The sequence below is a fragment of the Bombina bombina genome, chromosome 3 (genome assembly GCF_027579735.1).
Source record: "Bombina bombina isolate aBomBom1 chromosome 3, aBomBom1.pri, whole genome shotgun sequence".
In the NCBI taxonomy this organism is placed as follows: Eukaryota; Metazoa; Chordata; class Amphibia; order Anura; family Bombinatoridae; genus Bombina; species Bombina bombina.
The window spans coordinates 491,504,770-491,527,596 of NC_069501.1; the positions used below are offsets into that span (position 1 = coordinate 491,504,770).

The following is a 22,827-nucleotide window of genomic DNA, read 5'->3' on the forward strand; positions in this document are numbered from 1 at the left end:
ATGAATGCACATCCAGTGTATCACTGAGCCCCTCTCACATGGTCTCACGGCTGACCAATGAAAGGGAGACTGCACAAGGATAACTCACATAAATGCTTCTCTTGAGATCTAACACCCATCACTGCAAAAAGATCCCCGTAGTAGATGGCTCCTCAAGCTTTTACCAAAGGCCTGCATTTATTTAATATTTTAAAATAAATCACTAAAAGGTGATTTTTTTCATTTTAGATGAAAATCTGTTGCAAACGATAGGTGAAAGATACAAAATGAAACTTCAACTTAAAATCAAATTAGGACCAATCTGGATGAACAAAAACTGTGTGTGGAAACTTTGCTCTTCAAAAGCAGTGGTAAGCCAGCCCTGGATTTAAGATGAGACACTCAGGCTTTTTTTCCTGCTTCTTGTAGCAATTTATACAGATCCCTCCTAAGGTGAATGATCAGCCAGACAATCCGTTCAATGCAATTTAAACGGATTCAGCAGCCAGAACTAGACTCTCCTCAGCTTGCACAAACAAAAACAATTAAAACAAATAAATGTTAAAATTAAATAAAATTAGAAAGTAAACCCATTATAAAAAAGGGAGGTCAATGTTGCACAAGTTGATAACGAATCACGGCTTTTTTTTTTTGTCTACAAACCAAGTTATCTGGGTACACACTCAGCTGAAAACCAAAAAAGGTCAGGTTGTGTTGTCAATTTACTTCCAGGCAGAAAGACAATTTCCTCAAAAAGAAACAATTTATTGAGAATGAAACAATCAGCCCAACTGTGTGTGCACTGTTTGAATGACAGCTATGTTAAGCTTTTTGAGCCAGAAAGACGTACTCCACACTTCCAGAAATCTTGTGTATACAGCACAAAGTAATGAAGTCACGTTTTCACTTTAAAACACGGGAATCGGTGTCACAAAAGCAGTTACACAATATATAGATTTTTTTTTTCTTTTTTTAAATGCTGTCAATTTAGCAAAATGTACTAAACAATAGACTTTCTTCAATTACATTTGCCACTTTTAAACTGACCCTCGAAGAAAATCTTCTCTCCTGCTTGCAAGCTGTACATTCAAAAGGGAAATGGGTTAGATACTAAACATCACATTTTCCTTAGATATATACCTGAAATGGAGTGTTACACACATCTTAGTGTTACTCTGCACCAATTTCACCCAAAAGGTACAAGTTTTCGTAGCTGATCAAACTTTAACAAAGATCTTTCACAAAAGAGTAATTTACCATTGCAATGCATATTTTTACATTTACCAAGTTACCTCACAATGGACTTTACAACAGTTATCCAACCACTGGTTTGTAAATGTTTACATATTTACGTTTAGGCATATCAGATGAAATTTAAATGACATTACCAAAAAGGTACATGAAATGTTGACTCAGAATTTCGTTATTACAAGTCAGTTGATATCATGCAAATAACAGAGATAAAAATGCACCGCAAGCTTCCAAACTAAAAGCTTATGAAATATGAAACAAGAGTTCCAAGTACTATAAAAGTCTGAGCTAAATATATATATATATATATATATATATATATATATATATTTTTATTACTATATTTATTACTATAGTCAGTAAACGGGCTTGTATTTTAGAATAGATGATTACCCACATAGCCAAGTTCTTCAACTTTTAAAACCTAGAAGTTCTGTGGGGACAAAAAATGGTCACAGCTCTATGGACCCTAAATTACTAAGAGTTTACAGAATCTTAGAAATAGTTCATATAATTTCATGGGCATTTAAATGTTATTCTAATTCTACAAATTTTTATATATTTTATTTATTTTAAATAAATGTAATACTTAACTTGATACATTTCTACATTTTTACTACAGCCAATTATTTTTTCACTTTCTTGTAAGCTAAAGTATTACATAGTCAATACAGTGTGTATGTGAATATTATATATATATATATATATATATATATATATATATATATATATATATATATATATATATATATATATATATATATATATATATATATATTACACAAACCTTTTCTTACAAGCATGAGTGCTATACTGCCATGTTTTTTTTCTATTACTCTAATGAATGAGATAACATCTTTAACCTGCAGTGAAATGTCAGGACACATGGATTTCCCTAACTACAAAGTTTAATGGCTTATTCGTACACAACGGTTTATAATAGGACGGCTTAAGCCCTACAGTTGACACTAAGTAGATGAATTGTGGCCCTATTAAAGCAAATTATTTAAACTGCATAGAGTACAACTCTGCTTATTTAAAACTCTAATACAAATACAAGATTGTAGGCTAGAATCAAAATGGTCCTGCAAGACTAAGTATTTACCCTCACAGGAAAAATGGATATTATGCATTAACGGATATAAAAAACAAACAAACAAACAAAAAGGACCTAGTCATTAAAAACAAACAATTTTAGGAAAACCCTGCTTACATATAAACTAATACATAGTGCTAATCACAATCTGAATGTACCATTTTAAGATGGGTGTTCTTGGTGCAGAATAAGCAGGTTTGTATTGCAAACAGAGACTCACAGCTGTTGGAGTACAATAAATTATATATACACATGTATACATATTGTCTGAATGCATGCAGAATGGAAGGACTATAAAATAACATATGCAGAAAGTAAACCTAATTTTCATACAAAAAAAAGATGACTGTAGGATGTCACAATTCTAGCTACTATTGTAGCAAAAAAGATTTGCAAATGTACATAACATGCATTTGTAATGCACTTTTAGAAAAAAACAAAAACAGTTTCCTATTTAAATATTGATGAACAGAGGAAAAAAGAAAAACTTTAGAACATGAATATGTTCAGTAGGACCCATAAACACACTAATATAAAGGCTTAAAGGGATACTAAACCCAATATTTTTTTAATTCAGATAGAGCATGCAATTTTAAGCAACTTTCTCATTTACTTCTATTCATTTTTCTTCGTTCTCTTGCCATCTTTATTTAAAAAGCAGGAATGTAAAGTTTAGGAGCCGGCCCATTTTTGGTTCAGAACCTGGGTTACACTTGCTTATTGGTGGCTTAATGTATCCACCAATAATCAAGCACTATCCAGGATGCCTGTAACAGTATCTGAAATCTTCACATCACATTTTTTATCTCATAAGGAGGATTTTTAAATGTGGTTTAGCAATAAAACTGGACATCTATTGTGCTTAAAAGGGACAGTGTACTCCAAAATGTTTATGGTTTTAAAAGATAATCACTTTACCTATTCCTAAGTTTTCGTATAACCAACATTGTTATATTAATACACATTTTACCTCTGCAATTACCAGGTCTGTAAGACTCTGCAGAATGCCCCCTTATTTCAGTTCTTTTGACAGACATGCATTTTAGCCAATCAGTGCTAACTCTTAAATAACCCAATGGGAGTAAGCACAATGTTATCTATATGACATACATGAAATAGCAGTGTCTGTCAAAATGCACTGAGATAAGAGGCAGTTCAAAAGTTTAGAAATTAGCATATGAGCCTACCTAGGTTTAGCTTTCCAGAAAGAATACCAAGAGAAAAAAGCAAATTTTGACGATAAAAGTAAATTGGAAAGTTGTTTTTAAATTGCATGCCCTATCTGAATCATTAAAGATACATTTTGACTAGACTGTCCCTTTAAAATTGTATCAGTTTCTGATGTTTTCACAAGTTGAAAATCTTGCTGGATACCTGCCAAGGTTACTTCTAGCATTCAAATGTTTTCTAAATTCTGATATTACTTCCTATAGGCTAAAGGGACATGAAACAACATTTTTCTTTCATGATTATGATTGAGAATACAATTTTGGAAAAAAAAAAAAAAAAAAAAATACAATTTACTTCTATTATCTAATTTGCTTCATTTTTTTGTAGATATTCTTTGTTGACTAAATAGCAATGCACATGGGTGAGCCAATCACGAGGCATCTATGTGTAGCTACCAACCAGCGGCTACTAAGCCTACCTATATATGCTTTTCAACAAAGGATATCAAGAGAATGAAGCAAATTAAACAGAAGCAAATTAGAAAAAAAATGTTTAAAATTGTATTCTTTATCTGAATCCTGAAAGAACAAATTTTGGGTTTCATGTCCCATATGGTTTAAAGCTATAAATTATCCTTTGCTATGTGGATAACTTAGTTTGGAACAGTTTCTAACAATGCAAAACATCATTACAGTATACATATTCCAAGACTAAAGTTTCAGTAAAAGGGTCCCAAAGGTAGTCACACTTATGATTTTATGTAATTTTAAAATTACATTTTTATCAAATTTACATTGGTGAAAAGCATTTGCACATAAGCTCAGGAGCAGCAATGCACTACTGGGATCTAGCTGGTGATTGTTGGCTACGCGTCTTTTGTCATAGGCTCACCAGATCAGCTCCCAGTAGTGAATTGCTGCTATGGAGCAGACTGTCTTTCATACCTTTGTAGGGGTTAAGCAGTTATATGCAAGCGACAGTGAAATAGTGTTATATCCAATTTAAGAGCATTTTCTTTCTGCACTGATGACGGACAGCTGACTGTTTTTTTGCAACACAATATGTACGACTGCTTTTAGATAAAATTACAAACAAAAAAAATATTGATTCCAACAGCTTGAATTCTCTGTTTGAAAAAAAAAAAAAAAGCAGACTTTTTTTTTAGAAAAGGAATGTGTAAATTTATAGGGTGGGTGACCTTTTGATGCATCAGTCTTAAAACATGTCGACAAAAAAACATTTAAGTAATCGCTTCATAAAGTGCTACTAACTTGCACTCTTGTGTAAGCTCAATAGACATAGCTTTAACGGTTTTCTTGTTCATTTTCAATTAGTCACAGCTACAAACCCACACTGGATTATGGGATACAGTGAAACAAATATATGACAGAGTAGCTTATACAATGGCTTTTGTATAATTGTGACCAATACAAATCTTCAAAAGGAACTGTCCACTATGAGTTACATCTTGAGGGAGGAGGTAGGAAATAGCCATTTTATAAGCTCATAGATAGTACTGTAGTCATCCTTAGACATATTTTCTAAGCATATTGACTATTCTGGCTAACGCATCACAGCCTCAGAGAACGAAATGCTTTGCAATAAACAATTCTGTGGTTGCTTGCAAGGTTTCAACATAATCAAGTATATAAAAAAAAATGTATATAGCAAACAAAAAAATTAAATAGAGGAAATAATATTCATGCATCAGTTTAGGAATGTGATATTAAAAAGTAGCATTACAATTTATTCTTAAGGAAAACTATTGTACAATTTTAAGCAACTGTAAAATCAAATGTACTGTGTATATATATTTAACTATTTACTTGCAAAAATGGTGTACCTTAATAGGATAGTAACAGGGGTAGATTCCAAATTAGCATAGAATTGATGGGGATTCATTGAGATCAATTATGCTCAACCCATGGCTTATACAAGTTAACTGCACATTTTGTCTGGTAGATGCTGAAAACTTCAGATAGAGCACTGGTTTTCAAACATGTCCTTAGGCCTCCCCAAAAGGGCAGGTTTTCAGGATTACCTTGGATGAGAGCAGGTAAACTAACCGTGTTTACCAATCATGATTATTTCACCTGTGCTCCAGTTCAAATATCCTCAAAATGTGTTAAGAGGCCTGAGGACAGGTTTGAAAACCAGTGACTTAGTGATGGTAAACTCTCCCCTTTATAAAAAAAAAACAGATTTGGGATGTTAGTTTTGATGGAGTTTATTCATCAATTGTAATGAAGATGCATTACAACTTACTTTTTAATATAGATATGAAATTTAAATACCCTGTGCGCTGCCACCTGCTTCAAAAGTCAATATTTCTGTGAGCCAACGGTTTGAATTGTTGCCCAATCAGCACTCTAGCTTCAACAAAAAGCACCCAATGGAAAGAATGCTAATTGAAGAACATTTTTTTTTTGTTGACAACCCTTGAAGTGGGTGGCAGAGAGGGAATTTAAAATGTCACATCTATATTAAAAAGCAAGTTACAGCGCATCTTCATTACAACTGATTAAACAATCTAACATTCCAGATCTGCTTTTTATAAAAGGGGGAGAGTTTACCATCACTTTAAGGGAAAAACAGTCAAACTTATAAAGTACTCTAGTATAATGTAATTGTCATAAACCTGTATTTTGATTTATTCGTACTACAACAGAAAAGCTATACAGCCAATTTCTTCTCTATTTCAAAGGTTTCATTGCAAATAAAGGATAAAAGATCACACACACCAACAAAAAAAAAGTGTATATGGTGCTAAAAACCAGAACATCTAAGATGTAGGGAAAGCTCATACAGGGATGGCAAAATAATGAAAAAATAAACATACAAGGTACTGTGTACAAAAGTCTAATGTGTGTTATGACCTCTGTTACTATTAAGATTTTGAAGAATAATGACCGATTTACTGTTGATGCAAAAAAAAAAAAAAACAACTGTTTTCCTCAAAGTTAAACCCTAGTTTACTCTCAACTACTATTAGAATGACAATTACTAATTGTGTAAGAATCATACTGTAACTGCACGCTCTGCCCTACACTCCCACACAGAAGCTTATCAGTTTGGGAGACAGAGCGAGTGCGCAGTTCTTACATGTTTAAAGTATGCAGGCATGCATCTACCATTAAAAGAAACGGCAAGAGATATGTATAAGCAACATGCCTACTAAAACTATGCTATCGTCTTAGCTGCCTGATAAAGTTCAGAAATAAAGGATGACTGAATCATATGCTTTCAAACTAAGGCTCACCACAATAGTACTTTGATTTTACAGATACAAAATTTTGCATTAAAACATAGTTATTCCATAAATTGTTAATATAAACAAAGCAGGTGGTCAAGCTATAATAAAGTAGCAATGAAAATAAAGTCTACATGAAAAATAATTAAGTAAAGCAACTAGATGCTCTACAATATAGTGTTTGCTTAAGTGTTTAGTCCAGATTAATTTTGGGTATTACTTTACTATGCAGGGTACAAAACTACAGCACAAAGACTGCACTAATAACAAAATTAAATGATTATACTGTATCCCATAATACCTTGTTGACAGTGCTAGTTAACACAAACATGGATTAGGATGCCCCACGTACAATAATCATAACAAGGTAGTCATCTTCTGATTTGGCAAGGGATTTTGCTGTAGAATCCAAAAACTGCTGTGAAAACTCACAGGGTGGAAAAGCATGAAGGACTCCTGTGTGCTCCTTGTCCTTATTCCCACCCACAGGAAGGCTAATGACTCCTGCAGCCTGTTTTTGTTTTAAATAAGACACAAGGTTTCTCAGGGGTCGCTGGGTTGAACTTGCTTGCTCCCCAGAACTTCCCTCAGGGGTACCAGGAACTGCAAGAAGAATAGCATAGCCATTGGGCCCTGCCACTTTGATGCGTCGAGTTACTTCATCTAGCTTGGGCTGGTCAAGACGTAACCGCTGTGTGATCTTCAGTTGTGCTATCTTCCCTCCTGAGGATCCCTTGGTCAGCAAGCTTGTGGCAACTCCAAGATCTCCCTGTAGCAGGTGCATATTTGATGGGAAATTACTGTTTTTCAGAAGAAGCATGCCTTGCCAGGCCATGCATAGCTTTTGAGTCGCATCTTGCTTTTGTGGAGATTTCACTTTACTAGCATTATCAGGACGTTCATCCTTTTTTAATGGACTTTTACTTTCTGCCAGACGATGCTTTCTGTCTCGTTCAACAGAGTTTGAATTTTTACGGTCACGTTTTTCTCCCTGACCACGCTCCATGCTTCCCCTTCTGTCTCTAACAGGCGAAGGGCGGTCAGCACGATTAGTTATACGATCTGTATCATTGTAACGGCTGTCTCGCCCTCCAATACCCTCAGGGCTTCTCTCTGGAGTGGCACAGTGTCTCTTTCTGGAGCGGTCACTTTCTGGAGATCTATCCAAATGTCTATTTTCATCAATTAACCGCCTTTTCCTGGGCTGGTCTCTAGTCCCTACATCTCTATCACGGTCTCTTTCCAAAGACCAACCATCTACCCTGCGTTCCAGAGTTTCAAGTGGTTCATATGCTACTCTGTTTCTATCTCTAACAGGTGGTGGCACCCACTCTGTCTCTGCATACAAGTCTCTTTCTCTATCTCTATATAACAATGGTGGAGTACGGTCTCTGGCTCTAAGTGGATCTGGAGCTCTATGTCCAAAAGTATCCCCCACCAAATCATAATGAGGAAGAGGTAATGGCTGAAGGTACTGTTGTTGATAGCGATTTTCTGTGTCAGCAAAGTCCACACGAAGTCTGCGGTCCTGCCCACCAAGTGGGAAGCCTCTCATCTGTGTGCAGGCAGCTTGGGCAGCATCCAGGCTTTCATACTGTATATAGGCCCAGCTGTCTCCTTTTCTATAGTCAATAGATCGGATAGTACCAAATCTGTCAAATTCACGAGCAAGTGAAGCCATTGGCACCCATGGTCCTAATCCACCCACCCATAGCCGACTAGAGGGTGTGGCCTTGCCATAGCCAATTTTTATAGGGTTTCTCAGGATAATCTTGCCAGACATTGACATCTTTGCTCTATGAGCCATGTCCAGATTTTCAAATTTAAGAAAACCATATGTAGAGGTCTGTCCACGGGCAGCACGCTTAATATCCACCTCAGTTATAACTCCAAAGCGTTCAAATGCCCTGCGAAGCTCATTCTCAGTCACAGTAATGTCTAGATTACCCAAAAACAGTGTGCGATTGGCTCTCTGGTCATCCTCTGGGGAGATGTCATCTTCTCTGAAGTTGAGCCGGGTTTCTAGAGGATAGGTAGGCCGCACTCTACCATCATAAAAGCTGTAGTCTCTGTCCCTTTCCAGTTCTCGGGGCAGTGGTGGAGGTGGCGGGGGAGGTAGGCGGCCCAGCGCTAGTTGCTGCAGTCTATAGTCTCTGTAGCCCAGGCCACCCGGGGACAACCCTCGCGGATGTCTGTGAGAAGGCACCCCTGACACAGCAGCGGCCAGGCCGGAATACGGTTCTTTGTCACCAGGGGAGCGGCTTCTCCGTCTATTATTTCCTCCTCCCCCGGTAGTGTAGACAGCTTCGATTTTTAGTGGTCTGTCGTACAACACAAGCCTACCACGGGCGTGCTTGGCGGCCCGAGCATCCTCAGTCCGCCTGAAGTTTACCAGGGCCACGCGCTCATCACCAGAGCGGGATATTTTCACACTCACATCCCCGAACTTCTTGAATTCGTGGAAGAGGCCATCCTCAACCGCTTCATCACTGAGCGAGGAGCCGAGCTCACTGATTCGCAGAGACTTGTATTCCATTTCTCCGCCTCGGCTCCCTCCCGCTCCTCCTCGGTTATCTGCGCCTTTGTTGCTGCTACCTCCGCTGCTTGCTCCCGGAGAGCCATAGCTATGTATACCAGGGTTTCTCCCTGAAGGCTCATAGTCTCGGCTGCCGGACAGGCCCTTTTCCAAGTGTAGGCCGCGGCGGACCGCGCTGCTCTCTGAGGCCTTGTTAGATGAACCGCTTCCATTACTGCCACCTACAGTGCTCAACTTTTTTCCGCTACGCTCTCGTGCAGACTCTTCAGCCCCTCGGGACCGCTTGGCCTTGGCCGGGGAACGCTCTTTTACTTTCATATTTTAATTTTGTTCCTTCGTGTCCTCACATACGATTACTAGTCGCCATTTTGCAACTACAACTCAATGGTATCCGCCCTACAAAGTAATTGGCCAGAAGCTAGAAATTCCCTGCTGTCATTGGCAAGAATCACTGTCAATCTTCATGGTTCAAGCGTAATTCTCTGCAAAATGCGTCTATTGGTTGATGTCATATCCGTCGCTTCGTGGTTGGGACTGGGAGTAATAAAGCTTTCCCTGTGATTTAGTTAATGTTGCTGCTATGACAAATGTAATATTTGCAATGTTAAAATCTCTTAAAAATACACGCGTATAAGAAGAATAGTTATCGTCTGTGGTTTTACTAACTGTCTGGATAACGGATTACGCCATAATCTGAATTCGGGGGGAGGGAGGTGATTAAAAACATTACTGGGTGTTACATGCAATACACAACATTTCTGTTATATCTGACTCGCATTATATACTATTTTGAGCTATTAAAGGCCTTATAACGCCTGCTTTAAATTTTTCTTCAGTTTTGTCTTGTCACCATGGAAACGAGTTCTTTGCACTATCAATTGTAACGCGCTGGAGTGGATATACAGGAATTGATAGAGAAAATGTGTTAAAGGGATATGAAATCCAAATTTTTCTTTCACGATTCTAATAGAGCATGCAATTTTAAACAACTTTCTATTTCTATTATCACATTTTCTTCATTCTCTTGGTATCTTTATTTGAAAAAAGCAGGAATGTTAGTTTAGGAGCCAGTCCATTTTTGGTTCAGCACTTGGGTAGTGCTTGCTGATTGGTAGCTACATTCAGCCAACAAATCAGCAAGCGCTACCCATGTTCTGAACCAAAAATGGGCCAGCTCCTAAGCTTACATTCCTGCTTTTCAAATAAAGATACTAAGAGGACAAAGAAAAAATGATATTAAGAGTAAATTAGTTGCTTACAATTGCATGCTCTATCTGAATCATTATTGAAACAGTTGGATTTCATATCTCTTTAAATATCTGTTTAACAATTTGAACTGGTTTGAATAAGCAATTAAACTGAGGCTAAAAGTATGTGAAGAAAATGAAAAAACTACAATGAACAGCTGACAGATGTTAACAGATGTACTGAAAAAGAAACTCAACAGCACAATGAATCCGTAAGCGCAAGTCCAAACTGATATTTTTAAAAAGTCCCAACCTCAACCAAACAGAACACAGAGATATCCCTTCTCTTACTACCCATGCTGCAGGGAGATATGGAAACTAAAAGCAGCATTTCCATCACTCTTGCTCAGAATTTTAAAATCCACAGTAGAAATAATGCTCAGGATTTGCAGAGCCCTGCTTGTCCAGAGCTGAAAATCCTGCTGATCCAATCAGTGCTAGTCGCACGCTCATGTGGAACTAGTATTGCTGTTTGGATGATTGGCATTTTCCACCCTATGAGCTCCGAGCGGTATTTCTTCTGTGTGTTTAACCCATTTGCAGGGGTTAAACACTAAGTAGTTTAGGGTAAATAGCCTTAAAATTACATGCGCTAATAGATTAGATACATGTCATTTTTTTACTATAATTGCCCTTTAACCCCTTGCACCAATTAGCCATAGATAATATGTCACAGTACTTTGCCCATCTTACTGTGTCTGGAACATGTGGTTCCTGTTGTCAGCTTTGACAGCAGTTGGGGGAAGAAAGCAATTGCCTTCTTATGTTAAGGGAACACTGAATATGTTCCCTTAACATATGAAGCATAATCGCTGATTAAGATGTGTCACTGTTTGTATCAATGTTGCAGTGGAGCCAGTGGGAGGGAAGGAGATGGGTGGGCGGAGGTGTAGTGAAAGGCGGGTCTCTACAATACAGAAAATGATCTCAGGAGGGGAGAGGAAGGGGAGGGTCCCTACACTACAGAAAACTTGGAGGGGAATGGTGGGTCCCTACATTACAGAAAAAAAGTAAAAAAAAAAAAAGCTTGATCCCTTAGAAGGGAGAGTAAATACATACAGAGAGAAGTGCACTCACAGGAACAAACAACTGGCTCAATACCATTGTTAGCCTGTTCTATGGCGATTTACCACCTGGGTGCAGCTTTTTAGCCCAGTAATGCTTTTCACAGAGTAGAACTTTCCTGTAGTATATCAGTCTGATACCGTCTTAGAGGGGGGAGCGAAATCCCTACACTACAGAATTTTTTTTTTTAAAGAAAAACACCACCAACAAAAAAAACACACCAGGACAGACCACACACTGGCTGACTGTATGCCAGTAACAAATATTGCAATGGGAGGGGGCAGAGAAGAGATCTATTTTTGTCAGGGTACCAGGAATCAGACTGAGACGTGAGGTGCAAAAATAATCACACCTTTATTAATAACAAAAAATAATAAAAAAATTCAAAGCCAAATGACAAGCCAAGAGTCAAAGCCAGAGCTGGTAGTCAGACGAGCCGAGTCAAGAGCCAAAGCGAGTAGTCAGATGAGCCGGGATCAGGAACTAGGAAAACAGCAGAGTCAGGAACAAGCCAGGGATCAGGAACCAGAAGGGACGTCAGACAAGCCAGGTAATACACATGAACTGGAACACAGGAACTAACAAACAAGTCTGAGACAACGCAAGGGCAAAAGCACACTGAACAGAGGCCCTTTAAATAATAAGTGTGACGTCAAAATCCTGGGACTGCAACCTGTCTCACACTGATGATGTTCCCCAGTTTGGCCATAACAGGGCGCCCAGATGAGTCAGCAGCGTTATACACTCAAATTCAGTGAGAGAGGTAAGTACAATGGCAGCTAGCAGCAAATAGCAAACAAAGCAGGGTGAAACTCTGACAGTTAGATCACACTGCGCTGGGAGAATGGATACACTTATAAGCCAATGGGTTAAATGGAGATTCCTCTAACTCCAAAAACAAGTAACTGACACAAACACAGTGTTGTTCAAAAAACAACTCTATTCAGCTCTTGGCGCTGCCGAAACAGCCAAAATAAGTGAAAACCAAAAAATAATAAGTCACTTTAGTAAATTTAGCCAATTTATATTCCCAAGACCAAAAAGGATACGTATTTCTATAGTAAAAAAGACTTACCAGGAGAAATGAGTCATAAAATGGATACAAATTTATTAAACATCACAGACAATTCATAAAATAATCTAACACATCTTGTCCCCCTAATGCGCTGATCAGGCATAAAAATAAAAATAAGTGTAGCAGCAGTAAAAATAAAAATGTCCCTATACAATAAAATCTAAACAGAACAGTGCAAAAAATAAAATGAGAAATGCATTTAAAACTAATGGATCGCTGGGATGAGAGGTCAGAATGGTGATCCCAGGGAGGCAATCAGATTTGGAAACCACGTCAGCTGGAGGTAAGAACCGTCTGGAGCTGCAATGAGATCGAGACCCGGATCAAAAGACAAGAAAAGAGCCACAAAATTATGGTGTTCACTTTTACTTACACCATAATGGTATTCTATACACTCTGGCTCTTTTTCTTTTCCCCTGGTGTTTCAGCAGATATCCCCTCTTTCAAGCAGCACTTTTCAGTGGGTCAATCCGGACCGCTCAGAGAAAATCTTGCAATCTCGGCCAAAAAGAAGTTTTCGTTAGGAACACCTGGTTCACAAGCGTAAGTGGGCGGAGCAACGCATTTCAGCCTGTTCTGGGCCTTTGTCAAGCTCCTGATGATCGGAGTATCCGGTCTTTTAAACCATCTAGGATACCTTTGATTGGCTGTAACTCAGAGTGAAACAGTCACTATATTAGCATAATCGTCTGATGCGAGCATGGAACAACTCTGTAGCCTTCAGATATACATACAAAGAGATTTTTTTGTTATTAACATATAAACAGTGTATTCGTTATATTCTAACCAGTTAACAAGTGCATCATTACAGAAAATGTAACAAGTGCTAACTTTATATACTTGATACAATGTAGTTTGGTCAGATGTTTGAACCAATTTCTTAACCTCAAATATATGGCCGGTTTATATTCTGTTTCTTAAAGGAACAGTACCCACAACTAAATGTGCAGAAACATCAGATTTTGTATCTGATATAGGAATATTTTCAACATGTTTGATTTCATTAAATAAATGAATGAATAATTTAACGATCAAAAGATAAAAATGGAAGTAGATATAGAGAACAATAAAAATAACAATAACAATAAAAATACTTAATATTTTTGTAACCATCTAAGACTCATTTCTCCAATGGGACAAATCTGTAGCCAAAAGATATGTAACCTACAAAAATATAAAATATAAAATAAGGATTTTAATGAGAAAATTAATAAAGACTGTGCATATATTATTGTATATTCCATACGTTATTCCTTGTGGTAGACATATAGCCTCAGAGGTGTGAATTCTTATATATCACCCTACAGTTGTTCGGTTAACATCATTATGAATTTGGGCCATATAAACAGATACAATTTAGTTAGTCTCTAAGGAAACACCCTATGTCAAAATCTAGATTTAAACCATTTGGTTTCAATGTTTTTAAATCGAAAATCCATTTTGTCTCCCTTTTTAACAAATTAGAATGCATATTACCCCCTCTCCAATTTTTTCTTATTTTATCTATACCTATATAGGAGAAGCATTTTAAATCCCCATTATTACAGGCAGCAAAATGTTTGGGGATGGGTAATTCCTTATTCCTCTCTAGGTCATATTTCTCTATGGACCATATGTGCTCTCGAATACGGTCTAGTAGGGGTCTTTCCGATTCCCCCACGTACTGCTTTCCACAAGAACATTGTATGAGATAAATAACAAATTTATCCGCACATCTTATGGTTTCATTTATTTTGAAAGATTTCCCTGATATATTTGATTTAAATTCTTTCTCCTTTTTGAAGTGTTTACATGACTTACAAGTCGGATAAGGGAAAAAACTTTTCAATCTTTTTCCTTCTAGATTCAATTGGGTGTCTCTACTCTTACTCTTCTTTTCAGTTGGTGCCAACATAGATTTTAGATTTCTAGCTTTTTTATAAATAATTTGTGGTCTTTTTGGGAGTAGTGGGCCTATTAATTCGTCATTTTTTAGAATTCCCCAATGTTTATTTAATATCTTCTCTAGAAGAAACTTATTGTTACTATAATTTGTGATAAATGGGAAAAATATATTGTCCTTCTCTAAATTCTTACTTTTCTTATTTACATTTTTATCCTTATTTACTAAATCATTCCTGTTTACACATCTTACCCCATGTCTAATGCTTTCTATTTTTTCATCATCATAGCCTCTTTCTAAGAATTTATGTTTGAGCTTCCCTGACTGATCATCATAATCCTCTAGTTTGGTACAGTTCTTCTTTATACGTAAAAAATTGTCCCTTCGGGATGTTATCTACCCATCTTGGATGGTGGCAACTCGTGTAATGCACATAGCTATTTGCATCCACACTTTTAAAGTGCGTTTTTGAATGCAATTTATTATTAATAGGAAATAATTCAAGATCTAGGAAGTTCACACTTAGTCAACTCTTTTCATAAGTGAAATGCAGATTTAATTCATTGTTATTCATATTCCTAACAAAATCATCAAATTTATCCTCTTCCCCTCTCCAAATAATGAGGATATCGTCTATATATCGTTTATAGGACACCAGGTTTGCTCCAAACTCATTGTTAGTGAGAAAACAGTGTTCCCAAAAACCCATAAATAAGTTTGCATAACTTGGAGCAAACCTGGTGCCCATTGCCGTTCCTCTTTCCTGGTTATAGAATTGTGATTCATAGCTGAAAAAATTATGGGTCAAAATAAATTTTATAGAATCCATAAGGAATCCCTTTTGTTCCTCCTTTAGATTCTCATCTATATCTAAAAAATATTTAACCGCTTGTAGACCATCTTGATGGTTAATACAAGTGTACAAAGATGTTACATCGCACGTGGCAAGGAGAAAATCCTCCTGCCACGTGACGGTCTCTGCCAATGATAGAACATCTGTGGAATCCTTTAAATACGAGGGAAATGATTTTACATATTTCTGCAAAAAGATATCTAAGTATTCCGATAAATTGGCTGTAAGGGAGCCAATTCCCGAAACAATTGGCCTACCAGGTGGATTGATTAGTGTTTTATGAATCTTTGGCAGGCAGTATAGTAAAGGAATTTTTGGAAATTTTGGTAACAAATATCCCCTCTCTTTATCATTAAGTATTCCTTTGTCATGAGCTGCATTTATTAGCTTTGTTAATTCCTCATTATACTTTTTTGTAGGGTCACTTAATAGTTTTTTGTAAGTGACACTATCAACAACAATTTTCTCACACATTAAGTGATAATCCTTTTTGTCTAAGACGACAATTCCCCCGCCCTTATCGGCGGGCTTTATGATTATATCCTCCTCTTCTAACTCCTTAATTGTCATTAATTGTTTTTTGCTCAAATTGCTAAATGATCTTTTTAGATTATTATCCGTCAGATTTTCAATATCCCTCAAAACTAGTTTCTCGAAGGTTTCTATTACAGGTCCTTTGTCCTGTTTAGGATAAAAAGTAGACTTATTTCTAAGATCTGTATGTACATAATTGCTACTATTAGTTAGAGTGTCCCCTGCTATTTTTTCTACCTCAGTCTTTTGAAACCATCTTTTTACAGTCAACTTTCTGACGAACTTATGTGCATCAATATAGGTGCCAAATCTATTCATCTTGCAGCTTGGTGCAAATGACAAACCCTTTCCCAAAATTTCTACATGCTCAGTTTTCAATACCTTTTTACTTAAATTAAAAATACCTAGATTTTTACTTGGTTCCTTTAATATCGAATCTTTTTTGGTTCTTGTCGTCCTCCCCTTTTTCCTCTCTGTCTGATGCCCTTCTTTTTCGTAGGTCCCTTTGCGGTAATGGACTTGCATATATATCTTGGCCTTGTCCTAAAAAAGGGCGAGAGGCAGGGAAAGAAGAGGAGGAAGATGCATGTTCATTTGATAGATTAGTTACTCTTGCGTCTTGTAATGGTGCAAATCTATTTGACGTTCTCCAATTTTCATTATTCTCCCTCTGTGAGCTATCTTGTGTTCTAGTATTATAATTAGGTCTTGGATTCCCATTTCCAGTTCCAGATTTTTCATTACCATAATTATATGATCTATTAGACCCTGAATATGTTTGCTTGTTGTGATATGATTGCTCTCCATACCCATACCCCCTAAATCTTGGACTCTGTCTATTATCAAAGAATCTTGGATTTTGTCTATTATCATTCATGTACATATTACCATTACTATTATTCTTATTGGGATTATAACCTGAATTGTTACCAAAGGCTTGTGGCCTACGTTGAAAATGAGTAGCATTATAATTTCCATATTCTCTATCTCTCAAAAAAGGTTGTTTATATTCCTGTTGGTTTGTTTGATTGGAATGGTAGTAATTTTGTCTACTATTATTGGCCTTTGCCATTTTTCTACTATCCATTTTAACAGTCTCTTTTTCAGTTATTTTTGTATGTCTCCATGTGTGCGAGATATATTTATCCCAATCTGGTTGGTTTATATGGGACAAATAGTCCTCACGGTCCCTTTCAAACTTTTTTATTTTTACTTTTAGGATATCTTCCTTCGTACTTACTAGAAGTTTTTTAATCTCCTTTTCCCTTTTAATGTACTCTGTATTCTCTTCAAAATCTTTTAATTGAATTTCCAATTCCTTTATCTCTATCTCTAGTTTTTTCAAAATCTCACTCCTATAATCTTTAATTAGTCGCAACAGGTTAAAAGAGGCCTGTTCTAATATATCATTCCATCTTTTTTTGAAATCTGTATCATCAACCTTAAAAGAACATTCCTTTTTAATCCGTAAACCCCGTGGGACCCTCTTGTTCTCTAAATATTTTTCAATGAAAATAAATTCTGTCCTATGTTTCATTTCTAACAACAGTTTGTCCTCTAGGTCTTTCATTAATTTGCATAATGTATCTACATTTTCTGGGGTCACAATAATATCTGTTTGAAAAATATTATAAATACCTTTATATACTTCATCTCTATATTTGAAGACATTGGATTCAGTCATATTCCCTGCTGCTGTATGATCAAAAAGAGGAAACCAGATATTGCAAAAAAAAGAGAGAAGTTAGATCACACTGCGCTGGGAGAATGGATACACTTATAAGCCAATGGGTTAAATGGAGATTCCTCTAACTCCAAAAACAAGTAACTGACACAAACACAGTGGTGTTCAAAAAACAACACTATTCAGCCCTTGGCGCTGCCGAAACAGCCAAAATAAGTGAAAACCAAAAAATAATAAGTCACTTTAGTAAATTTAGCCAATTTATATTCCCAAGACCAAAAAGGATACGTATTTCTATAGTAAAAAAGACTTACCGGGAGAAATGAGTCATAAAATGGATACAAATTTATTAAACATCACAGACAATTCATAAAATAATCTAACACATCTTGTCCCCTAATGCGCTGATCAGGCATAAAAATAAAAATAAGTGTAGCAGCAGTAAAAATAAAAATAAAAATGTCCTTATACAATAAAATCTAAACAGAACAGTGCAAAAAATAAAATGAGAAATGCATTTAAAACTAATGGATCGCTGGGATGAGAGGTCAGAATGGTGATCCCAGGGAGGCAATCAGATTTGGAAACCACGTCAGCTGGAGGTAAGAACCGTCTGTTTAGATTTTATTGTATAGGGACATTTTTATTTTTATTTTTACTGCTGCTACACTTATTTTTATTTCTATGCCTGATCAGCAACCCCTCCCCGTGGAAGGACAAAAGGCTTTTGGGGGAAACGGGCATGGAAAGCACGGAGGCGGGTGGGGGCATGAACATGAGAGGAGGGAACCGATGAACGTTCCTCCAGACCGTAACCCCTCCAGTAAACCAAATACTGTACTCGACCCCTGGAAATACGAGAGTCAATAATTCTGCTGACCTCATATTCTTCATGGTTGTCAACTGAGATAGGACGGGGACGAGGCAACACAGTGGTAAACCGATTACAAACCAATGGTTTCAAGAGGGAGACATGAAAAACATTGGAGATGCGCATTGCAGGAGGAAGGTCAAGAGTGTAGTCAACAGGATTGACCCGTCGGAGTATTCGAAAAGGACCAACATAACAGGGAGCCAGTTTATTGGAAGGCACACAAAGGTTCAAGTTGCAGGAGGACAGCCAAACCCTTAGCTATGTCATATGGTACTCAAGATTAGTCTACAGTCATCTTGTTATTCCCATATATTCCACTCTCCTCTTAGGTTTGCCTCCATCATATATACTAGGGTTGCACAGATACCATTTTTTTAAGACCGAGTACAAGTACCGATACTTGTTTTCAAATACTCGCCGATACCAATTACCGATACTTTTTTTTAATGTCATGTGACAGTTTACCAAGCACAATACAGACTAATTATTTAAGATTCCTTCTTTATAATTATGAAGGACTGTAGCTCAAAAGACATTATGAAATAATAAAACAGGTTTTATTTGTCACAAAGTTCACAGAACATGTTTAGAAATAAAAATATTACAATAAAATATATTAACAACAACAATAAATAACAAATATAAAATTGCAACCAACCAAAAGTGCCATAAAGTAAAAAATAGAACAGAATACTGTTTAATCATGGTGAACAACACTATGGGCTAGATTACATTTGACTGGTAAGCTTTACCAATGCTCTCATTACACGTCCTACTCCATTAAAGGCTATGGAGTTTGAAATGTGAACAGAGCATTGGTAAAGCTTACCAATCAAATGTAATCTAAATCTAGTCCTATAATTGCAGGATGAGTGTTTATTGGGATTAACTTAATTTTTCCTATGAGTACTCTTCCTGCAATTATATAAGCTAAGATGTTCCTCAGAGTACAGTATGTTTTGAACATAATTGTGCAAGATGAGAACTAGCAGTATAAAAGGCAATCTAGCAATTAGAATCATTTTTCAAAAGTTAGTGGCAAGTTCTTTTTAAGGAACAGAAGCATCTCTGCATGTTCAGCTATAAGTCTGTTTTTGCTATCAGTAAGGAGGTTCAACTTTCCACACTACTGCATGGGGCAGAAAGATATTTTTGGGCCATTTTAGCCAGAGCTGGAAATCTCAGTTTATTAACTGCCCAGTACTTCAGGGGTTTGTCTGAATGAGGTAAAGTGATCTTTCCTACAATAATACAAATAAGAGCAATTTGTATTGGCAGAACAGTAGTAAACAATTTTTAGTTTAGTCTCCACTCCAGCTTTAAATGAAATGGGAACATGCAGTTTGAAAAAAAACACCAAAAGATAGCATATGGGTAGTAAGTGGATGTATCGGTTTAAGTATCGGTGCATTTGCACGAGTACAAGTACTCATGCAAGTACTTGGTATCGGTACCGATACCGATTCTAGTATCGGTATCGGTGCAATCCTAATATATACTGTATTTTTAAATGGATACAAAAGTTGTCTTTTGGTTGGCAGGTCTAGAAACTCTAAATATAAGCTCCATTTATCAATAAAGCGTGGGATTCTTACAGAAACATCAAACACTGTATTATATTGCTCATAAATTACATACTTCAATGGCATTTGTTTAAAGAAAACGATAGTAGGCGCTTCTCTATGCAGCCTCTTGCAGAATATACATTTCCTGGCTAATTACAATACATTAATCAGCAACTTTTTATGCATGGGAGTTGCTACAAAAAATAGGATATGTGAAAGTGTGAGTGATAATTGTTGACCTAACATTCTGGATAACCATAAGGAAATCTGATTCCAGTACCTTCGAACCTTGGGGCAATACCACTTGTAGTGTAGAAAGTCAGAATCTGGGAAAGAGCATTTGCCACATGCATTAGAGAAGTCTCTTCTCTATTTACTTAGTCTATTAGGGGTAATATAATCCTGGTATATGACTCTGATCTGGGATTCTCTAAGATCTGCTGCTAGAGTCGCCGACCATACTAGTTTCAAGCTATTATAGAGAATGCACAAGACATCCACCAGAGCTCTGCAGTGTTTCCAGGCTGTTTGAGGCAGCCAAGGTCGCTTTGAGGGCCGGTATGGTGGTTTATCTTGGGGACAGGTTCAGGAGCTCTTCTTAACACCGCCATACTTGGTGCCTGCTCACCGGAAGTTTCCTTATAACTTCTTTATGCAATTTTTTAGAATCATTTTATTAGACAGTGACATTATGAGTGTAAATGTACTTTTAAAGATAAATAATCCCTTTATTACCAATTCCCCAGTTTTGCATAACTGTCAAAATGCATTCACATAAGAGGCGGCCTTCAAGCACTAAGAAATTAGCATATGAGCCTCCTAGGCTTAGCTTTTAACTAAGAATACCAAGAGAGCAAAGCAAAATTGATGATAAAAGTACATTGTAAAGTTGAGTCATGAAAGTTTATTTTGGACTTGACTGTCCCTCATAAACATGTAATTTCTATAAACAGTACTGTGCAAAAGTTTAACTCTAAATCAAATCAATATTTGGTGCACACTTACACAAAGTCAGAGATTTTGTAGGATATTGCCAGGTCCATGATTAAAGGGACAGTCTACACCAGAATTCTTATTGTTTAAAAAGATAGATAATCCGTTTATTACCCATTCCCCAGTTTTGCTCTGCCAACATAGTTATATAAATATACTTTTTACGTCTGTGATTACCTTGTATCTAAGCCTTTGCAGATTGCCTACTTATTTCAGTTCTTTTGACAGACTTGCATTTAGCCAATCAGTGCTGACTCCTAGGTAACTCCACAGGCATGAGCACAATGTTATATATATGGCACACATGAACTAAGGCTCTCTAGTTCTGAAAAACTGTCAAAGTGAATTCAGATAAGAGGAGGCCTTCAAGGGCTATTACATTAGCATAGGAGCCTACCTAGGTTTAGCTTTCAACTAAGAATACCAAGAGAACAAAGCAAAATTGATGATAAAAGTAGATTGTAAAGTTGTTTAAAATTACATGCCCTATCTGAATCATGAAAGTTTATTTTTGACTAGACTGTCCCTTTAAACAAGTATGCTAAACAGCTTGATCCCTTAGAAGGGAGAGTAAATATATACAGAGAGAAGTGCACTCACAGGAACAAACAACTGGCTCAATACCATTGTTAGCCTGCTTTATGGCGATTTACCACCTGGGTGCAGCTTTATAGCCCAGTAATGCTTTTCACAGAGTAGAACTTTCCTGTAGTATATCAGTCTGATCCCGTCTTAGAGGGGGGAGCGAAATCCCTACACTACAGAATTTTTTTTTAAAAGAAAAACACCACCAACAAAAATAACCCACCAGGACATACCACACACTGGCTGACTGTCTGCCAGTAACAAATATTGCAATGGGAGGGGGCAGAGAAGAGATCTATTTTTGTCAGGGTACCAGGAATCAGACTGAGACGTGAGGTGCAAAAATAATCACACCTTTATTAATAACAAAAAATAATAAAAAGTTCAAAGCCAAATGACAAGCCAAGAGTCAAAGCTAGAGCTGGTAGTCAGACGAGCCGAGTCAAGAGCCAAAGCGAGTAGTCAGATGAGCCAGGATCAGGAACTAGGAAAACAGCAAAGTCAGGAACAAGCCAGGGATCAGGAACCATAAGGGACGTCAGACAAGCCAGGTAATACACATGAACTGGAACACAGGAACTAACAAACAAGTCTGAGACAACGCAAGGGCAAAAGCACACTGAACAGAGGCCCTTTAAATAATAAGTTTGACGTCATAATCCTGGGACTGCAACCTGTCTCACACTGATGATGTTCCCCAGTTTGGCCATAAGAGTGCGCCCAGATGAGTGAGCAGCGTTATACACTCTGCATCAAATTCAGTGAGAGAGGTAAGTACAATGGCAGCTAGCAGCAAATAGCAAACAAAGCAGGGTGAAACTCTGACAGTACCCTCCCCTCAACAACCCCTCCCCGTGGAAGGACAAAAAGCTTTTGGGGGAAACGGGCATGGAAAGCACGGAGGCGGGTGGGGGCATGAACATGAGAGGAGGGAACCGATGAACGTTCCTCCAGACCGTAACCCCTCCAGTAAACCAAATACTGTACTCGACCCCTGGAAATACGAGAGTCAATAATGCTGCTGACCTCATATTCTTCATGGTTGTCAACTGAGATAGGACGGGGACGAGGCAACACAGTGGTAAACCGATTACAAACCAATGGTTTCAAGAGGGAGACATGAAAAACATTGGAGATGCGCATTGCAGGAGGAAGGTCAAGAGTGTAGTCAACAGGATTGACCCGTCG

The 22,827-nt window shown here is 37.2% G+C and overlaps 1 protein-coding gene across 1 annotated transcript; it reads right to left on the minus strand.

The window, feature by feature from the left end:
- Positions 1-5,217: 5,217 nt before the first annotated feature.
- On the minus strand, positions 5,218-9,651 carry RBM15 (RNA binding motif protein 15). Its single transcript, XM_053706839.1, has one exon. It carries the CDS (start codon positions 9,598-9,600, stop codon positions 7,081-7,083), a length of 2,520 nt encoding a protein of 839 aa, XP_053562814.1. The 5' UTR covers positions 9,601-9,651; the 3' UTR covers positions 5,218-7,080.
- Between the last annotated feature and the right edge of the window lie 13,176 nt (positions 9,652-22,827).